The sequence below is a fragment of the Peromyscus californicus genome, unplaced genomic scaffold, assembly GCF_007827085.1.
Source record: "Peromyscus californicus insignis strain IS unplaced genomic scaffold, ASM782708v3 Scaffold_4__1_contigs__length_199733344, whole genome shotgun sequence".
In the NCBI taxonomy this organism is placed as follows: domain Eukaryota; kingdom Metazoa; phylum Chordata; class Mammalia; order Rodentia; family Cricetidae; genus Peromyscus; species Peromyscus californicus.
The window spans coordinates 52705306-52722056 of NW_026294562.1; the positions used below are offsets into that span (position 1 = coordinate 52705306).

General features: G+C 44.3%; 1 protein-coding gene across 4 annotated transcripts; it reads right to left on the bottom strand.

Annotated features, from left to right (window-relative positions):
- Nucleotides 1-635: 635 nt before the first annotated feature.
- On the bottom strand, nt 636-16710 carry Stx5 (syntaxin 5). Of its 4 annotated transcripts, none has more exons than XM_052713617.1 (11): nt 16577-16710; nt 15652-15898; nt 15225-15295; nt 15011-15066; nt 14729-14799; nt 10509-10625; nt 10368-10424; nt 10144-10225; nt 9320-9426; nt 9068-9189; nt 636-1367 (listed from the first exon to the last, which is right to left on the bottom strand). In XM_052713617.1, exons 2-11 carry the CDS (start codon nt 15874-15876, stop codon nt 1208-1210), a joined length of 1068 nt encoding a protein of 355 aa, XP_052569577.1. In that variant the 5' UTR covers nt 15877-15898; nt 16577-16710; the 3' UTR covers nt 636-1207. The 4 variants fall into 4 exon arrangements, with proteins under 4 accessions (XP_052569577.1, XP_052569578.1, XP_052569576.1 ...); XM_052713618.1 differs by having other exon boundaries at nt 15652-15895; nt 16577-16698; XM_052713616.1 differs by having other exon boundaries at nt 15652-16130; nt 16577-16692.
- Nucleotides 16711-16751: the final 41 nt, after the last annotated feature.

Here is a 16751-nt window from a genome sequence, read left to right on the forward strand (position 1 = left end):
GCGTGAGCCACCACTGCCCCCGTGATTGAAACTTTTAAATGGCAAACCCAAGAGCTCTTATAGGAAGTGACCTTCAGTGTATGGCTAGGGCTGTTATGGCCTGAGGTTCCTGGGATCCAGATGCTGCTGGGGGGAGGGGGTAAGCAAATGGGACACCCTTAGGTATGGAACAATGACTTCAATTCTAATCACTTAGGACAAAACAGCTCATTAACATCCCTTCGAGGGTGGGTTAAGTGGGTCACCTCCATTTTCCAGTGGCTGGTTTGGATTTTCTAAGGGTCTTAGAAGGTACCAAAAGCTGGGTACAAATTCTCTTCTGCTCCCAGCAACAGAAGTCTTGCTTCACTCAGTTCAAGATCAAGGCTAAGTGATAGAATACAGATGCAAACAAGCCCCAACACTGCTTGAGGCGGTCCTGGAAGTTACCACCCAATGATGAATTCATTTGGCTCCAGTTCAAAGGAAATTCTGCTAATGAAGTGCTGTTGTACCTGCTCCCTTTCTAGGAGTGAGTTATGGATACAAAGCCCCAAAGCCACCTGCTTATCAGTGGGGCCCTTCAGAGCCACCAACTCAACCCTTTTAGTTCTGGTATTGGGCACGATCCCACCCAGAAATGACAACATCACTAATGAGGCTGACAGTCTTGCTGTAATTGGGAGGAAACAGGTTGCAGCACATTTGGCAGATTGAGAGTCACCAGTAGCCAATTCAGGTTTGTGCAGGCAACTGAAGGGCTCAGAGCCCCCTCACCTCACATGGTGAAGAGAGGAAGGCAGTCAAGTTCTAACCCGATGGTAAAGTTGGTCCCTGGGATAGTTCTGTCTCCTTGCCTCACTCTCAAGGAGACAAGGAGGGGCAATATCTCCCCTTGCTGCCAAAGGTACCTTTGGGGGAGGCTGGTAAGGTTTTATAAAAATCTCCTGGTGGAGACAACCTCCTCCACTGGCTCCTAGCTGGCTTCTGCTCCCAGCCACTTCACAGCAGAGTCCAAATACAGAACCAGTGTGTTTCAAGGGCCTGAGGGAAGGACAGAGTGGCCAGAGATGAGGGTGAGGAGTCAGGGATACTGGCCATTCTTAGCAGTTCCAAGGAAATGGCCTTTTTCCCAGCCACCCTACACAGGCTCAATGGCAGCAGTGGCCACCTGCCTTCCCAGGAGGGTCCCAAACCCTCCATGGAGTGCCTCAGAGTGAAGGAGGGTTCAGGCAAGGAAGACCACAAAGATGATGAAGAAGACGATGAGGATGAGGAAGATTTTGACCATGAGCCACCGATTGGAGGTGACTGACTGGAAGTACTTGAGGATCTCTGAATGGGCGGCCTCAACATCCAGCTGGGCTCCAAGCACATTCTCATCGATCCTGGAAACAGCCAGGAGAGAAAACAGGACATTGGATTAAAAAGAATGCTGACAACATCCATTTATTGATATGGAAAGTTGATCACAATGTGTGGAAGTAAAAAAATGTTTTGTATTATGTGATCTCTTTTGTGTGCATGTATGAGTATATACAAGTTTACCAGTGTTTTAGGGTAGTAGACCATGCTTGGCTCTAGTTTCAAAACTTTCTGCCAGTTATTAGCTTATGATTGAGTAATTTAACCAAAATCTTATTTTCCACATCTGAAAAATGAGGTAGGGTTTATGTCAATCTCCTTTCATGAGGTTTCAATTTTCAGTGAGTTAAATATGAGCCCCCCCCACTCTATATGAACACCCAAATACTGTAATTTTGAATTACTAGCATTTACTGATTTTTTTAGGTAATGAACATTTATTACATTGTTTTGCTTTGGCTTTTTTTTTGTTGTTGGTTTTTGGGGTTTTTGAGACAGGGTTTCTCTGTGTAACCCTGGCTGTCCTGGAACTCACCCTGTAGACCAGGCCTACCTCTGTGTCCCAAGTGTGAAATTAAATATGTGTGCCACCACCACCAGTGCACATTGTTATAATGGGGGTAAAGTTCAGACCACTACAGTAAGAAAATTCTGGTTGAGGGATGGGGACAACTTAATCTAGACAGGAACTCAAAGAACAATACAAACCTCACATCCAGAGACCATTATCTCTGATGAACAATTCCTCAGAAGGAGGATGATTTTGACAACTTGAAGGCAAACAAAACCTTTCACAGTCAATCTACACGTACAATCCTAAAACCCAAATATTGTGGCTGGGTAGATAGCTCAATAGGAAAAGTGTTTGCTTGGCAACCAAGAGGATCTGAATTTGGATCCCAGTACCCACATAACAAGCTGGCCATGGTCTTAAATGTGTCTTTAAACACAGCACAGTGGGTAGGTGGATAAAATAGGAAAAAGCTGGATTTTGCTGGCTGCCTGAAAATACTCAAGTTTTCAGACTAAGGGAGAGACCCTACCTCAAAAGAAGAGAGTAATAGAGGACATCTTATGCCCTCCTCTGGCCTACATCATACAAAACACACACACCCACAGAGAGAGAGAGAGAGAGAGAGAGAGAGAGAGAGAGAGAGAGAGAGAGAATTTAAAACCCAAATACTGTCCTATGTCACAAGATGTTTCAGACACTGTGCCTACCTGTAAGGCATGGCAATCCACTAGGATTATACTGCCTAGTGACATAAAAGCTATTTTAGCTCATGTAACTACATTCTGTGATTTGTAAAATCTAATGACAAAATTTTCAAAACATAATCCTATCAGTAAGCAATATATGATGAAACACACCCTAGTTTTTGCAGCGGGAAATCCTTGGCCTAGAGTCCTCTAGGAGCTGAGTATGGCCCAGGTAAGTCCTAGCAATCTGGCTAGAAATGGAAAGAACAGCAAGCTTAAGGTCCTGAAAAGACAAGTAACAGGATTAAGCTCATCTCAGCATCCTAAATTCAGAAGCCTGACCTGTGGTTCTTTTTATGTTCAAGAGGCTGAAATATCAGGTTCATATCTTTTGGCTATAATTATTTTGTTTTTTGAGACAGGTTCTGTGCAGCCCTGGGTCCTAGAAGTTATTACATAGACCAGGCTGGTCTCAAACTCAAGAGACCCACCTCTGAGTACTTGGGATTAAAGACATATGCCACCAACTCAGCCTTTAATTACATTTTTTTAATGTGAGTACATTTGTTATCGCACAATGAATGAAGCTCATAATGGCAGTTATGAATGGCTTAGCTTAACAAAAATGGACAAACCTTATTAATACAATCTGTACATAAAAGATTATAGAGGAGCTGGGAAGATGGCTCAGCAATTCTGAGGACCTGACTTTGATCCCTGGGGTCCACCTGGTAGGAGAGAAACAACTCCACAGTTGCTGTGCTACGTATGCACCTAAACACACCTGCACACAAATAATTCTGGTTTTTGTGTTTTTTTTTTTTTTTTGAGGCAAGGTCTCACTGTGTAGCCCTGGCTGACCTAGAACTCACTATATAAACACACAAAGATCTACCTGTCTCCAGAATGCTGGGATTAAAGGCCACTTAAGTGCCACCATACCTGGTAAGATGTGTCACAAATAAGATCAGGCAAGGGTGGTAGTACATGGCTTTTAATCTCAGTATTTGGGAGGCAGTTACTCAGAGTTCCACAATAGTCAGGGCTACATAATGAGACTATGTCTCATTAAAAAAAAAAGAAAGAAAAAGAAAAAGCAATGGGAAGCACAGAGCAGACTGAAAAAAAACTCACAATCAAGTACATATGACCTGTGTCTGGATGGAGCTTTAAACTATTTTTACATTTATTTTGTGTGTCTGTGTGTATATATGTAGGTGTGCATGTGTCACGGCCCTCACGTGGAGGTCAAAGGCCAACGTGATGTGAGAACCAGTTCTCTCCTTTCACTATGTGGGTTCCAGGGATCAAACTTAGGCCATCAGACTTTATAGCAAGCACCCTTACCTGCTGAGCCATCTCATAGGCCCCTGCCTGGAGTTTTTAATTCAAGAGGAAAAGAAGCTAAGAATGATGACCGAGTATGTAACTCGGTGATAAAACACTGACCAGCATGTATAATGTCCTGGGATTGATCCCACAACACAAAGGAGGTGGGGGGACTATATCTGACATCTGTCCTCCCTGATATAAAGGCAGTCTGACATTAAACGCTTCCTAATGCTATACAAGATACACAGCATCTCCTTTCATGCATTCTATACAAAATAATAAAAGCAGGGGCCACTGGAACCTGTGTTTGATTTTCTAAATTAACACTGGAGAATTAACGTTTGTTTTGAAAGAACAATAACCAGGCCAGCAGACAACCAGGCTATAGGACACTACAAGGCACACAATCTTTTTCTTCATGAGGTAGGATAGTCAGGAAATAAAAGGAGCACCAGGCTGGAGAGACAGCTCAGCAGTTAAAAGCACTGGTTGCTCTTCTAGAGAACCTGGTTCAATTCCCAGCACCCACACTGCAGCTCACAACTGTGTGTCATTCCAGTTGCAGAGGCTCCAATTTCCTCACACAGATATACATGCAGGCAAAAGACCCATGTACATAAAAAGAAATAAATTTTAAGAATAAATTTTAAAAAGGAACAATACAGTTTATTTAAAAAAGAAAGGAAGGAAGGAAGGAAGAAAAAGGAAGGAGGGAAGAAAGGAGCAGCAAGCAGGAAACCCTCCTGTACCCTGTTCTGATGTCCATCTCTAGCTGGCTGACACCTCAGAAGTTTTCAACATAATGACCAGACCAACTTCATAACTGTAATTTCCCCTTCCTGAAAAACTTAACAAACCAGATTCTTTTAAGTCCAATATCCTTATGACTGATGGGTAAGAATCCACGTCCTCCTTTGTTGTTTTTTGAGAAAGAGGCTGGTCCAGAAGTACACAGCTGAGGCTAGCTGATGGTCCTGCCTTTGCCTCCTAGGATAGCAGGTCCATACAGAGTTCTCTTTGTTGTTTTAATTTGTAAGGTGCCCTTGATGAATGTTTCCGTTCTATTACTTCTCCCTCCTTTAGCTGCAAGCCTGCACAATGTACCTAATCAGTCTCGTTAAGGTCAGATTTCTGTGGGTAAAGGAATATGCCAGCAATTATGTTCCCTAAGATCTAAACTTAACTGTCAATTGAGTAGCTTCCAAGACCTAAAGTCATTAGCTACTAACACACTTCTGTGTTCATCTAGCACCTGGTTCTTCCCAGGTTCACTGTCTTTCTGATTAGTAAACTCCCTGTTTCACCGATTTGTCCTGAGATTATTTCCTGAGTGGAGCACCTATATCCCTGAGGCTCTGCATACTTTTCTGGCTGCTGCATCACTAACACTGACATTTCCTGCTGCTGGTGACATTTAAAATCAACTTTTAAAAAAAGGTACGTGGATCAAATGAGCATAACATGTTTGATTTTAGATTCTTTCCTCCACTTCTCCCTTCCTTCCTCTTTCATTTTTTTCTTGTAGCACTGGTACTGGATGTAGGACCTTGCCCATGCTACCTAAGTGCTTTATCACTGAGCTATTTGTCAGCTTTTTCTTATATATGTATGGGTGTTTTGCCTGCATATATATCTGTGTACCACATGCCTGCCTGATACTTGCAGAGGCCAAAAGATGGTGCTAGGTCCCCTGGAACTGGTGTCACAAGTGGTTGTAAGACAGACACCATGTGGGTATTCAGACTCGAACCCAGGTCTTCTGGAGGAGCAGCCAGTGCTCTTAACCACTGAGCCATCTCTCCAGCCACCATCTTTTAATTTTTTTTTTTTCCCCAGAGCTGAGGACCGAACCTAGGGCCTTGCACTTGCTAGGCAAGCGCTCTTCCACTGAGCTAAATCCCCAACCCCTTTTAATTCTTTTTTTTTTTTTTTTTTAAAAACCCATTTATTTGTTATGTATACAGTGTTCTGCCTGCATGTCAGAAGAGGGCACCAGATCTCATTATAGACGGTTGTGAGCCACCATGTGGTTGCTGGGAATTGAACTCAGGACCTCTGGAAGAGCAGTCAGTGCTCTTAACCTCTGAGCCATCTCTCCAGCCCCCCTTTTAATTCTTTTTGAGACTGAGTCTTACGAAGCAGCCAAGCAGGCTGGCTCAAACTCACAATCCTTCCTAAGCTCAGCCCCCAAGAATACCAGGATCATAAATACAAGCAATGAAACATGACTTTCTTGCTGCATTCTGAAACAAAACTCCTGGGAAAGTTTGTCTATTCTTTCTGCTTTCCTTTTTTCTTCTGTGGTACCAAGAACTGAATCCACAGGCCCAGTAAATCCTAGGCAAGTAAGCACTCTACTACTGTGGACATCCTTTGTTTTTTGGAACTGGGTCTTAAAATATAGCCCAGACTGGCCTTGAACTTCCTATGTAGCTGATGACCTTTAACTCCTGGTTCTCCTGCCTCCACCTCCCATGTGCACCATACCAGCCTCCTCAGATTTTTATTTAACATTTTATTTTTAATTATGTGTATGTATTTGTCTGTGGAAGTATTGGATTACCTAGAGCAAGAGTTACAAGTTGTTGTAAGTCACCTGATACAGATGCTAGAACTGAACCTGGGTTATCTGGAAGAACAATGAGTGCTCTTAAACCACTGAGCAATCTCTTCAGCCTTAGATTTGTTGTGTATATGTATGTGTTTATGGGTATATGTGTTCACCCAGGTGCCTATGCACACAAATGCCAGAACAGTCAGGCAGCCTGTTCCATCATGCTCTGATTTTCTTGACACAAGGTCTCTCACTCAATCTGAACCTTGGTGTTTTAACTAGGCTGACTAACCAGTGAGCTCCTGTCATCTGTCTCAGCTCCCACCTTGCCCATGCTGGGGTTTCAAGTACTTGAGGCCATTACCTAGCTTTCGAATGGGTGCTGGAAATTTTTTTTTTCCAGACAGGGTTTCTTTGTATAGCCTTGGCTGTTCTGGAGGTCAGGAGGGTGGCACTTGTCTATTATTCTAACATTTAGGAGATGGAGGCAGGAGATCAGGAGTTCAAGGCCAGTCTCAGTTACACAGGAACTACTATATAGGAAATTTAAAGCTGGCCTAAGACAAGAGAGCCTGTCTCAAACAAACATAAAAATTCACTATTTGCAGTTTCAAATTTCTTGGCTTAACAACAGAATGAAAATAACACTGAAAACATATTTCTGTCTGCTTTTTTTTTTTTTTGAGACAAGATTTCACCAGTAGACCTGACTGGCCTGAAATGTGCTATATAAACCAGGCTGATCTCAAACTCAGACATCTAGGAACTAGAGAGATAGTTCAACAATTAAGAACACTTGCTACTTTTGCAGAGGACCTGGGTTCAGTTACCACTACCCATATGGTGTTTGACAATCATCTGTAACTGTACTTCCCAGGAATCTGATACCCTCTTCTGACTTCTGAGGTCACGAGACACACATACTGCAAATACACAAATGCAGGCAAAATACTCATATACATAAAATAAAAAAAAAATAAATAAATCTAAAAACACCAAACCAGAACAACAACAAAACTCAAGAGATCTGCCTGCCTCTACTTCCGGAGTACTGGGATTAAAGTCCACAACACCCAGTTCTCATATAATTATTAAATTTTTTAAAAATTAGATTCATTTTTTTAACTTGTTTACATGTTTGTACATCCCTTGTATGCCTGATGCCTGTGGAGGCCAGACGAGGGCATTGGATCCCCTAGAACTAGAGTTAAAGATGGTTGTGAAACACAATGTGGGGTACTAGGAATTGAACCCAGGTCCTCTGGAAAAGGAACAAGAACTCTTAACTGCTGAGTCATCTCTTTTAATTTTTGAAATAGAGCTTGACTACACTTGTAAAGCTGGCCTTGAACTTCTGGACTCAAACAATGCTCAAGAATAAAGGTCAAAGTCGGGCAGTGGTACTAGCACTCCCAGCACTCAGGAGGCAGAGGCAGAGGCAGGCGGATCTCTGTGAGTTCGAGGCCAGCCTGGTCTACAGTGAGTTCCAGGACAGCCAGGACTGTTTTCATAGAGAAACCCTGTCTCGAACAAAACAAATAAATAAATAGATAGATAGATAGATAGATGAATAAACAAACAAACGAATGAATGAATAAATAAAGGTGGCACAGTGTGCTCCCTTCTCAGCTGTGTTTTGTTTTGGGTTTTATTTATTTATTTGTTTGTTTGCTTGTTTATTGCTATGGGGGAGGGAGGACACAAATGTAGCAGTCACAAGACAACTCTGTGGCATTGGTCTCTCCTTTCACCCTTACCTGATTGCAGTGATCAAGCTCATGGCACTAGGCTTGTGCAGAAAGTTCCTATACCCACTGAGCCAGCTGGCTGGTTCCACCAGTTGGTTTCTTTCCTTTTTTCTATGATTCCGAAGACCAATCCTAAGCCTTCACGTATGGTTGGCAAACTCTACAAACCAAGCTGTACTTCCAGGCCCTCAGTCATTTTTCTTCTTTTCTTTTTTTAAAAAATGGTCTCTCGCCAGGTGGTGGTGGTACACACCTTTAATCCCAGCTCTTGGGAGGCAGAGGTAGGTAGATCTCTGAATTCGAGGCCAGTCTAGTCTACAAAAGCAAGTTCCAGCACAGCCAGGACTGTTTCACAGAGAAACCCTGTCTTGAAAAATCAATTTTTTTTTTTTTTTTTAGGTTTTCCGAAACAGGGTTTCTCTGTGTAGCTTTGTGCCTTTCCTGGACCTCGCTCTGTAGGCCAGCCTGGCCTCGAACTCACAAAGATCCACCTGCCTCTGCCTCCCAAGTGCTGGGATTAAAGGCGTGTGCCACCACTGCCTGGCGAAAAATCAAAAATTTAAAAAAAAAGAAAAAAGAAAAAGAAAAAAAAAGGGGTCTCTCTATGCAGCCCTCCATGACTGTCTTGGAACTTACTATGTAGATCAGGTTGGCCTCAAACTAACAGAGATCTGCTTGCTTCTGTCTCCAGAGTGCTGGGGTTAAAGGCATGCATCACCACATTAGGCCCTAAATATACTGTTATTGAGTAGAAGCAGGTGAATTAGGACTCGTGGGTGGGAAGAATTTCACTTACTCTTCCAAAGACCACCAAGCTGTCCCTGGGAACTTCAAGATGCTAATCCACGGAGAAGAGAAAGCTCCACTATATGGGGTGAGAGTGCCTCACCTCTGAATAGTTTCCTCCTGTTCTTTAACCATGTGTGCCAACTGCTGAAAAATGGAGCCCAGTTCAACGATTGTAGATTCAATGTTCTGCATGGTGTCTGCCCGACTCTGGATGTAGGAATCCTTCAGAAGAAGAAAGCATCATGAACTAGGGCCTGAGTTTTTAAGACCCTTTCACCATGACACACTCCAAACACTCTGGGAGAACAGAAGACAACAGAGGAGCTGATCCTCTGGATTTGAGCCTGGTTACCTGCTCGTCAATGAGCTGAAGCTGCTGGCTTGTTCTAGAGTCCATCATGTCGATGGCCACATCTCTGGAGGCTCGGGACTCTGCTCCCAAAACTATAGGACCACCCCCTGGGGAAGAAACAGGACAGGACACATTTTAATGATTAAAAGCAGGTTCAGGGCCTGGCATGGTGGCACATGACTTTAATCTCTGTACTCCTGAGGCTAAGGCAAAAGGATCTCTGAGTTTGAGGCTGATCCACAAAGTGAGTTCCAGGACAGCCAAGACTACATAGAGAGACACTGTCTCACAACAACAAAAACAATTCAAGCAGGCATAGTGGCACGTGCCTGTTACACTAGCAACAGGGATGTGGAGGTAGGAGGGTCAGGCCACTCAGTCCTCAGCTAATAACAAGGTAGAGGCCAGCCCAAGCTACATGAGATCCTAGCGCTAAAAACTATTCAAAACTCACTGGCACTAGGTTTATATCCAGCTCTGGACAGACTAATCCGAGTCTCAGTTTCCCTATCTCTAAAATGGAGCTAACAATAGCTGCTTTCTAAAGGAAGGCTGAGAAATTAAGAGAAAGAGTGTGACTAAGTACACAAAATGTCAGACGCGCTCATTCTTCTGAATATGTCTGTATTTACCGCCATGAGAAGACAGGAATTAAGTGTGGATCATGAAACTCCAAAATCTGATTTGTCCTCTGAGATAAGCCTAGCACCATCCTGCCCTTCCATTCTCCTACTCCATACCTGCCTTTAGACTCTGTAGTTTAGAGGATGCCACCACAGCCAGAGAACTTAGCTCCTAGACTTCCCATATTGCCTCTGACTTACCAAGGTGGTTGGGGGCAAGGGGCAGGGCCGACACTGGTGCCCGAGAGAACTGTTCCCGACGGTTCCTCTGCTGTTTCAGGTTCTGATGTTGGGGGGAAATGCAAAGGTCCTGAGTCTCTGGAAAGTGGGTATGTTGACCCCCATGACTCTGGGTAACCCGTCCCTTCCCCTTTTCCTCTTGGGTCCATACCACAAATTCCTACCCACCCACAGATCCCACTTACCTCAGTCCTCACTTCTAAAACTGATTTGAAGTCATTGGACATGGAAGCTAGTTTTGACTACAAAAAGCAAGGACAACTGGGTCATTCAAAGAAGATACTTTGTTATCCCCTTCCTCATTCTTTCCATCCCCAGGGTCCCACCTGCAAGGAAACTACAATGGTGTTGGAATGTGTTTGCAGATGCCGGCCGCTCTGGCTGCCCTTGGCCCTCACAAAATCTTGAAGCTGAGCAATTTGTTTGTTGAGGCTATTGATGTCCTGGTAAGAGACCAGAAGAAGAGCATTAAGCAGGGAGTCTTCAGTCATTGACCCTATCTGTGCTCTCTCTGGCAGGGAGGACAAGATAAAACCTCCTAGTGAAGTGTCTAGTTAGATCAGAAGGTGGCACTAGGACTGTCCATACTCTGTTCATTGCTTACAGAAAAAAGAAGTTGGTGGTCTCACCATTTGTAAATCAATGACTTATCTGCCTTCCACCTTTCTGCTATACTTTACCCTTGAGGTCATAGTACCCTTACAAAGGCCAAAATCATCTACCTAGAGCATGCTGAAAGAGTACTTGAATAAAACCCAGGAAAAGGTAAGAATCACCCTACTTTCCTAGAAGCATCAAAGAAGCAAATTTTTGCACAGAATGTCTAATACAGCAAAAGATTTTCTGTGACTTACTCTAAGTCATATACAGTGACTTCGTATCAAAGCCAATGTGTCACCCACATTCCATTCTTCCCAGTGATAGAAAAGAAAACCTGTCCCAATATACTATGACCCAGGGAGGTATCAGAAGGGTGGAGATGGAAGGCATCAAGAACAGGAGTAAGGGAGTCAGCAAGATGGCTCAGCAGGTAAAGGAGGCAACCTGAGTTCAACCTCAGGGACCCATACAAGGGAAAGAGATAACCAATTCCACATGCATGCCATGGCACTCAGGCACCACCCTCCAAAACCACAAATAAATATAATTTAAAAAATTTTTAAATGAGTATGAGAAAGATATTAAAGATAAAATTTAAGCATTTTTAGAGGCTTTCTAAGTAGACACAACCTCACCCCTCTCCAGAACCTTGTACTCATATTCACTGATGACACATCTACTTTTCTAGAATTTCTGACCCAAATGCACTTCAGGGTTGATTTGTTTGGCATAATAGCTCCTTCCTTTGGGTTCTAGCTAGGTAAAGTACTATTTCCCATGCAGAAACTCAAGCTGAAAGCTTTTAATCACCCATTTCCTTAGCCTACCTACATGCTATCATACAACTATAGTCTATGATACTGACTGACGGGTGCAATCACCTGATCAGAACCATAATCTACTAAGTGCTTACTGTATACTCAGTACTGTGTCAAAGATAACAAGGGGCTTGGGGGTGTGGGGCAGCAAACAAAGGCCCTACATTTCTTCCCTGCACCTAACCAAAAATTTAAACAAAAACAACAAAAAAGGCCCATTATCTGTTTTTTATTTATTTACTGTATAAGCATCTTACAACGTTCTCTCCTGTCCTCTCCTAAATTTAGCACAGAAAACTCTTCTACTTAACTCAATCTAACCCCTCAAAGCCACATCCCCTCCACCTCTTTTCCCATTTTAGTAAATGGCATCACCATTCACCAGATGCCCAGCTGGTCATGGTGTCTTAGACTTAAAATCCCACCTGAGGTAGGTGGACTGCAATGAATTTAAGGTCAGCCTAAGTTACAGAATGAGACGCTATCTTAAAATACAAATGAGCTCTAGAGTTGGCTTAGTGGGTAAGAGCAATTGCTACTCTTATAGAGGACACAGGTTCAACTTCCAACACCCATATGGTAGCTCAAAACCATCTGTAACTGCAGTTCTAGGGTATCCAAATACCCTCTTCTGGCCTCCACAGGCATCAGCCACACATGTGGCACAAACAGGTACATGTACACAAAACACTCATATACATACATTTTCAAAAAATGTTTTTAAGCAGGCCTTTAATCTCAACACTTGGGAGGTAGAAGCAGGCAGTTCTATGAGTTCAAGGCCAGTATGGTCTACATAGTGAGACCCTGTCTCAAAAAAAGAAGAAAATTAAACAACAAAACCAAAAAGCACCTCTATTCCCCTTTTCCTCAAACCCACATTGAACCATCAATAGTCCACAAAGAACCCAACTGGTTGTAATATAAACTTGGTTTTGTTTTTGTTTTCCATTATATATTCTAGATCTATCCACATTATATCCTTTTCCACCTCATATGCCCTAACCATCTTCTCTACTCAAAAAACCTCCCAGAGCCTCTTAAATGACTGCCTTCTTTCTAGTCTGCCTTCCTATCATCTGCTGCCTAAATAGTGGTCAGTGTGATCTTCAAAACCAAATGCAGGGTATTCTCTCTCATCACTCAATTTAGAATACAACCTAAATGCTTCAGCTGCTTTACACGGGCCCTCTGTCTGCCACTGCCTACTTCTAACTGTCCCCTGCCCCTGTGCTGTCCACCTGCTGTACGATACCCACACCTGAGACCGTTCCTTTTGCTATGCCCATTTTCTACATGACATTCCCACTTTCTGGAATGCACTCCCACCAGATCATCAGATGAACTGCTTTTCTCCCTATTCAGACACAGTTCAAATGTCACTTCTTCAGCCAAACCAGCTTAGATCAACCAATCCAAAGGAGTCTCAGCCCTGAAAGCCAGTGCCAGTGGCTGACAAAAGCAAACAAATGGGGCGCACACCTTTAGTCCCACCCCGGGAGGCAGAGGCAGGGGGATCTCTGAGTTGGAGGCCAGCCTGGTCTACCGATCAAGTTTCAGGATAGCCAGGGCTACACAGAGAAACCCTATCTTGAAAAACCAAAAACCAAAACCAAACAAAAAACAAGAAAAGCTAACAAATGCTCCTCACAAAATCTGTGGAGCAGGTACTTTTATTATCGCCGCCTTACTGATAAGACAACGGCAACTCAGAAGTTAGGAGCTCACTCACACAAGGTCACAACCTAAGTGGGTGGCAAGGCAACTTCAGGTTTTTCAGAATCCAGTGGGATAGCTCTTAAGTGGCTAATAACCCCAATAGCACCCAACACTCTTCTACCAGCACAGCACCCCTTAAATGGATCTGCCCTTTGACCTCTGCCACCGTATTCGTACTATACAGCCACACCAGCCACCTCCTTAGCCTCTACCCCACCCCATCCATGTTCCAGATCAGACTCTACCTGCTGCCCAGACACATGACTCTACACTTGTTATCAAGGTCCACAACACTCTTTACAACTAGCCACTCAGTCAAACAACCAACTTCTTGCCAGTCACTCGTTTAGGAAACCAACAGTCAGGCCAGACACTATTATAAGCACTTGCGAACAAGCATAAAGGAAAATCCTGGGCAGGCATGGTGATACATGGTATAATCCCTGTGCTTGGGAGGCTGAGGCAGGAGAATCACAAATTAAACACCAGCCTGTAGCCACGCACGGTATCATATGCCCTTAATTGCAGCACTCAGGGGGCAGAGACAGGCGGATCTCTAAGTTTGAAACTAACCTAGTCTACAGAGCAATTTCCAGGACAGCCAGGGATATACAGAGAAATCCTGTCTTAAAACTAACAAAAATACCAGCCTGGGCTCTATATCTAGACAGTCTTAAAACCAAAACAAAGAACCTACTAGTGGGGTACCTGCAAACCTTTGTCCCCTCATCTTTTTTTTTTTCCTTCTCTTTGGAAAAGTACAAAGGAGGGAATGAAGAAAATAAACCTAAGGTAATTATAGAAAATGAACTTTTTTTTTTTTTTTTTTTTTGAGATAGGTCTTTCTGTATAACTCTAGCTGTCCTAGCGCTCACTATGTAGACCAGGCTGGCCTCGAACTCAGAGATCCACCTGCCTCTGCCTCCTGAGTGCTGGGAATAAAGACATGTGCCAGCACCATCCTCCAGCTGACCTCAATTTTCTAATCAACACCTTTGCATATAAACTCTCCAGACTGGGATAAGTCTTTCTACTACCTCTATATAAGCTCTGAATCTAGCTCAGACTTCATACCCTCTGTCAATCTTTCCCAGCATACTGTTTCATCCATCTTTGTGTAAAACCTTTTCTACACTATCACCTATTCATTTTAAGTCTAGGCTCTTGATGCTGGGTAACTCTTAAGGACAATGAGCCCTTGAAGACAATAATCTTGCTTCACATTTGTTCCATCAGCATCTAGAACAGTGCTTTATAAATAATAGATGATCCTAAATGTCTACTGACTCAGTGGAGGAGCAGGGTGTTTGGCCATGGGTCTAAATACTTACCCTGGGGATTCATGGCGATGGAAAATGATGGAAGTAATTAATTAGAATGCTGGGCTCTCCTGATGGCTAGCAGCTCACCTGTTTGATGATGTATGTTAGCTCCTCAATTTCTACTGCTTTATCATCAAAGAGGGACTTGCGCTTTGCCACTGCAGAGACAGATGAGGTGTTATAACAGGTGAGAGCAATCACAGGTTCAAAGAACTGGGAGTGAAGTTCAGTGGTAGAGGCACTTGCTTTAAGGCACAAAGCCCTGGTTTAAAATCCCCAGCATCATAGGAAAAATAAAACCTCCATGAACCTCACTTCCTATTACTATGTTTCACTGTCCCACCTAGGAAAGATCTACCAAACACTCACAGATTGTTAGCTTCTCCAGCTTGGCAAATGTATTGCTGAGATCTTTCCCAATGCGCCTGCAAATGATCATCAGTGAGAAGGCTGTGGTAAAGGGCAGGAAATAGGCCATTCCCATAAGCTCCAACACACCCAATCCCACTCAGCCAAACCAACACAGGCAAATCAACTCTCTTAGCCATTATATCACCCCACCACAAAGCCTCTCTTAACTCACTTGGCCATAAGGGTAAATTCACTGCGTTGTCGGGCAGCACGTAGAGCTGGTTTATTTGTTTGGATTCCATTCTGGAAGGTAATGGCAAAAAGTGAGTAGTTCCCTTCACTATTCATGCTCATCTTTTCACTGCTCCCTCACATACCCACTAAACCCTCTATAGCGCTGTTGGCATCAGACAATCTAAGTTTATCAGTGGTTCATAGCTAAGAAAAAAAATTAGATGTAGGTTTAAATCTCGACTCATCGTTTGTGGTATTTAGGACAAGTTACTTTAAATTATTCTTAATCTCTACTGAAGACAATTCCTCCACTCCTATTGACAAGATTCGATAATCTAAGAGTTGTAAAGTAAATTTAGATAACTAGCAGACAAAACTTAAGCATTAATTGGGCTCACACCTGCCTTTCCACTCCAGGTTCTTACCTGACGGCTCTGCAGCGACTTACAGGCAGACAGGAATTCCTGGGTCCGATCCCGGCAGGACATGGTGTCGGGAGGGGAAGGGACCAGGGCCACAGGGGTGGGCAAAGGAGCGATGTCGCTGCTGCTACTGATAGCAGTTTCAGGGGACAGAACCTGTGTCTTTGAGAGACCCAGGTAGACACCCTGATCCGTGTTCTTAGATCCGTAGCGTTTCCGCGGGATCATCGAGTCGCATAACCTCGGACTGCTGTGGAGAGTAGAATGTCATTCTCCAGACAGCCTCTTTTCCCAAACTCTCCCCTCAACCAGCAAATCCTCAAGCTCTTTCCCGTATTTGACAGACTTTCGAGCCCAAGGCCACCCGTAGATCCTGCAGCCTGGCCACGGCGCGAAGGGTCAGCTTCCTCCAGGCCCAAGCGAAGCTTCCTCAGATTCTCCTTCCAACTTGGCTCTGATGGCCCAAGAACTGGCCGGGGGCCCTAAAGTCGAGAAAACAGCCAGAGCCTGGTCCTGCGGCCCTGAGCCTCCAGCCAGACCTTTGCAGTTGGCCCAGATCCTAATCGTGTCCTCTGGTATACGTGATTTCCTTCACCCTCTCACGGGGAAACGGCAACCGACCTCCAAGGTGGACACACTTCGGTGGGCGGAGGGGCGAAAAACCTTAAGTGTTTATTTGAAACAGGAAGTCCCACCTCCATCACAGTTCCGCCTGTTGGAAGACTGCAGCCACTAATTGGACAGGGCCGACGTCTTTCTCAACAAGGCCTTTCCTGATTGGACAGCGAGGCATTCGCTTACGCGGAGCCGCCAGCAGGACTTGCCCCTGGCTCGCCTCTCTCCCCCTCCCCCTCCCCCACCGTCAAGCCGCTGCCCCCGAGCAGAGACGACCGACAGAGACTGGACCCCTACTCGAGCGAAGCCCTACCTCCTCTGTTGCCTACCGCCGCCGCCACTGCCACTCTCCCCAGGCCGTCGCCCCCTCCACGCCGGACTTGTAAGCCGCCGAAACCGGACCAAAGAGCAGGAGCCGCCACGTCACCCACACGCAATCCCACCCCCGTGACGTGCTGCCGCGCCACGCCTATTTTTTCTTTTCCTTT

Coding starts and splice junctions, on each gene's coding strand:
- Stx5 (XM_052713617.1), bottom strand. CDS start 15,876: ATGATCCCGCGGAAACGCTACGGATCTAAGAACACGGATCAGGGTGTC. Junction 15,296..15,651: donor AGTCGCTGCAGAGCCGTCAG/GTAAGAACCTGG, acceptor ATTACCTTCCAG/AATGGAATCCAAACAAATAA. Junction 14,800..15,010: donor GCTGGAGAAGCTAACAATCT/GTGAGTGTTTGG, acceptor CTGTCTCTGCAG/TGGCAAAGCGCAAGTCCCTC.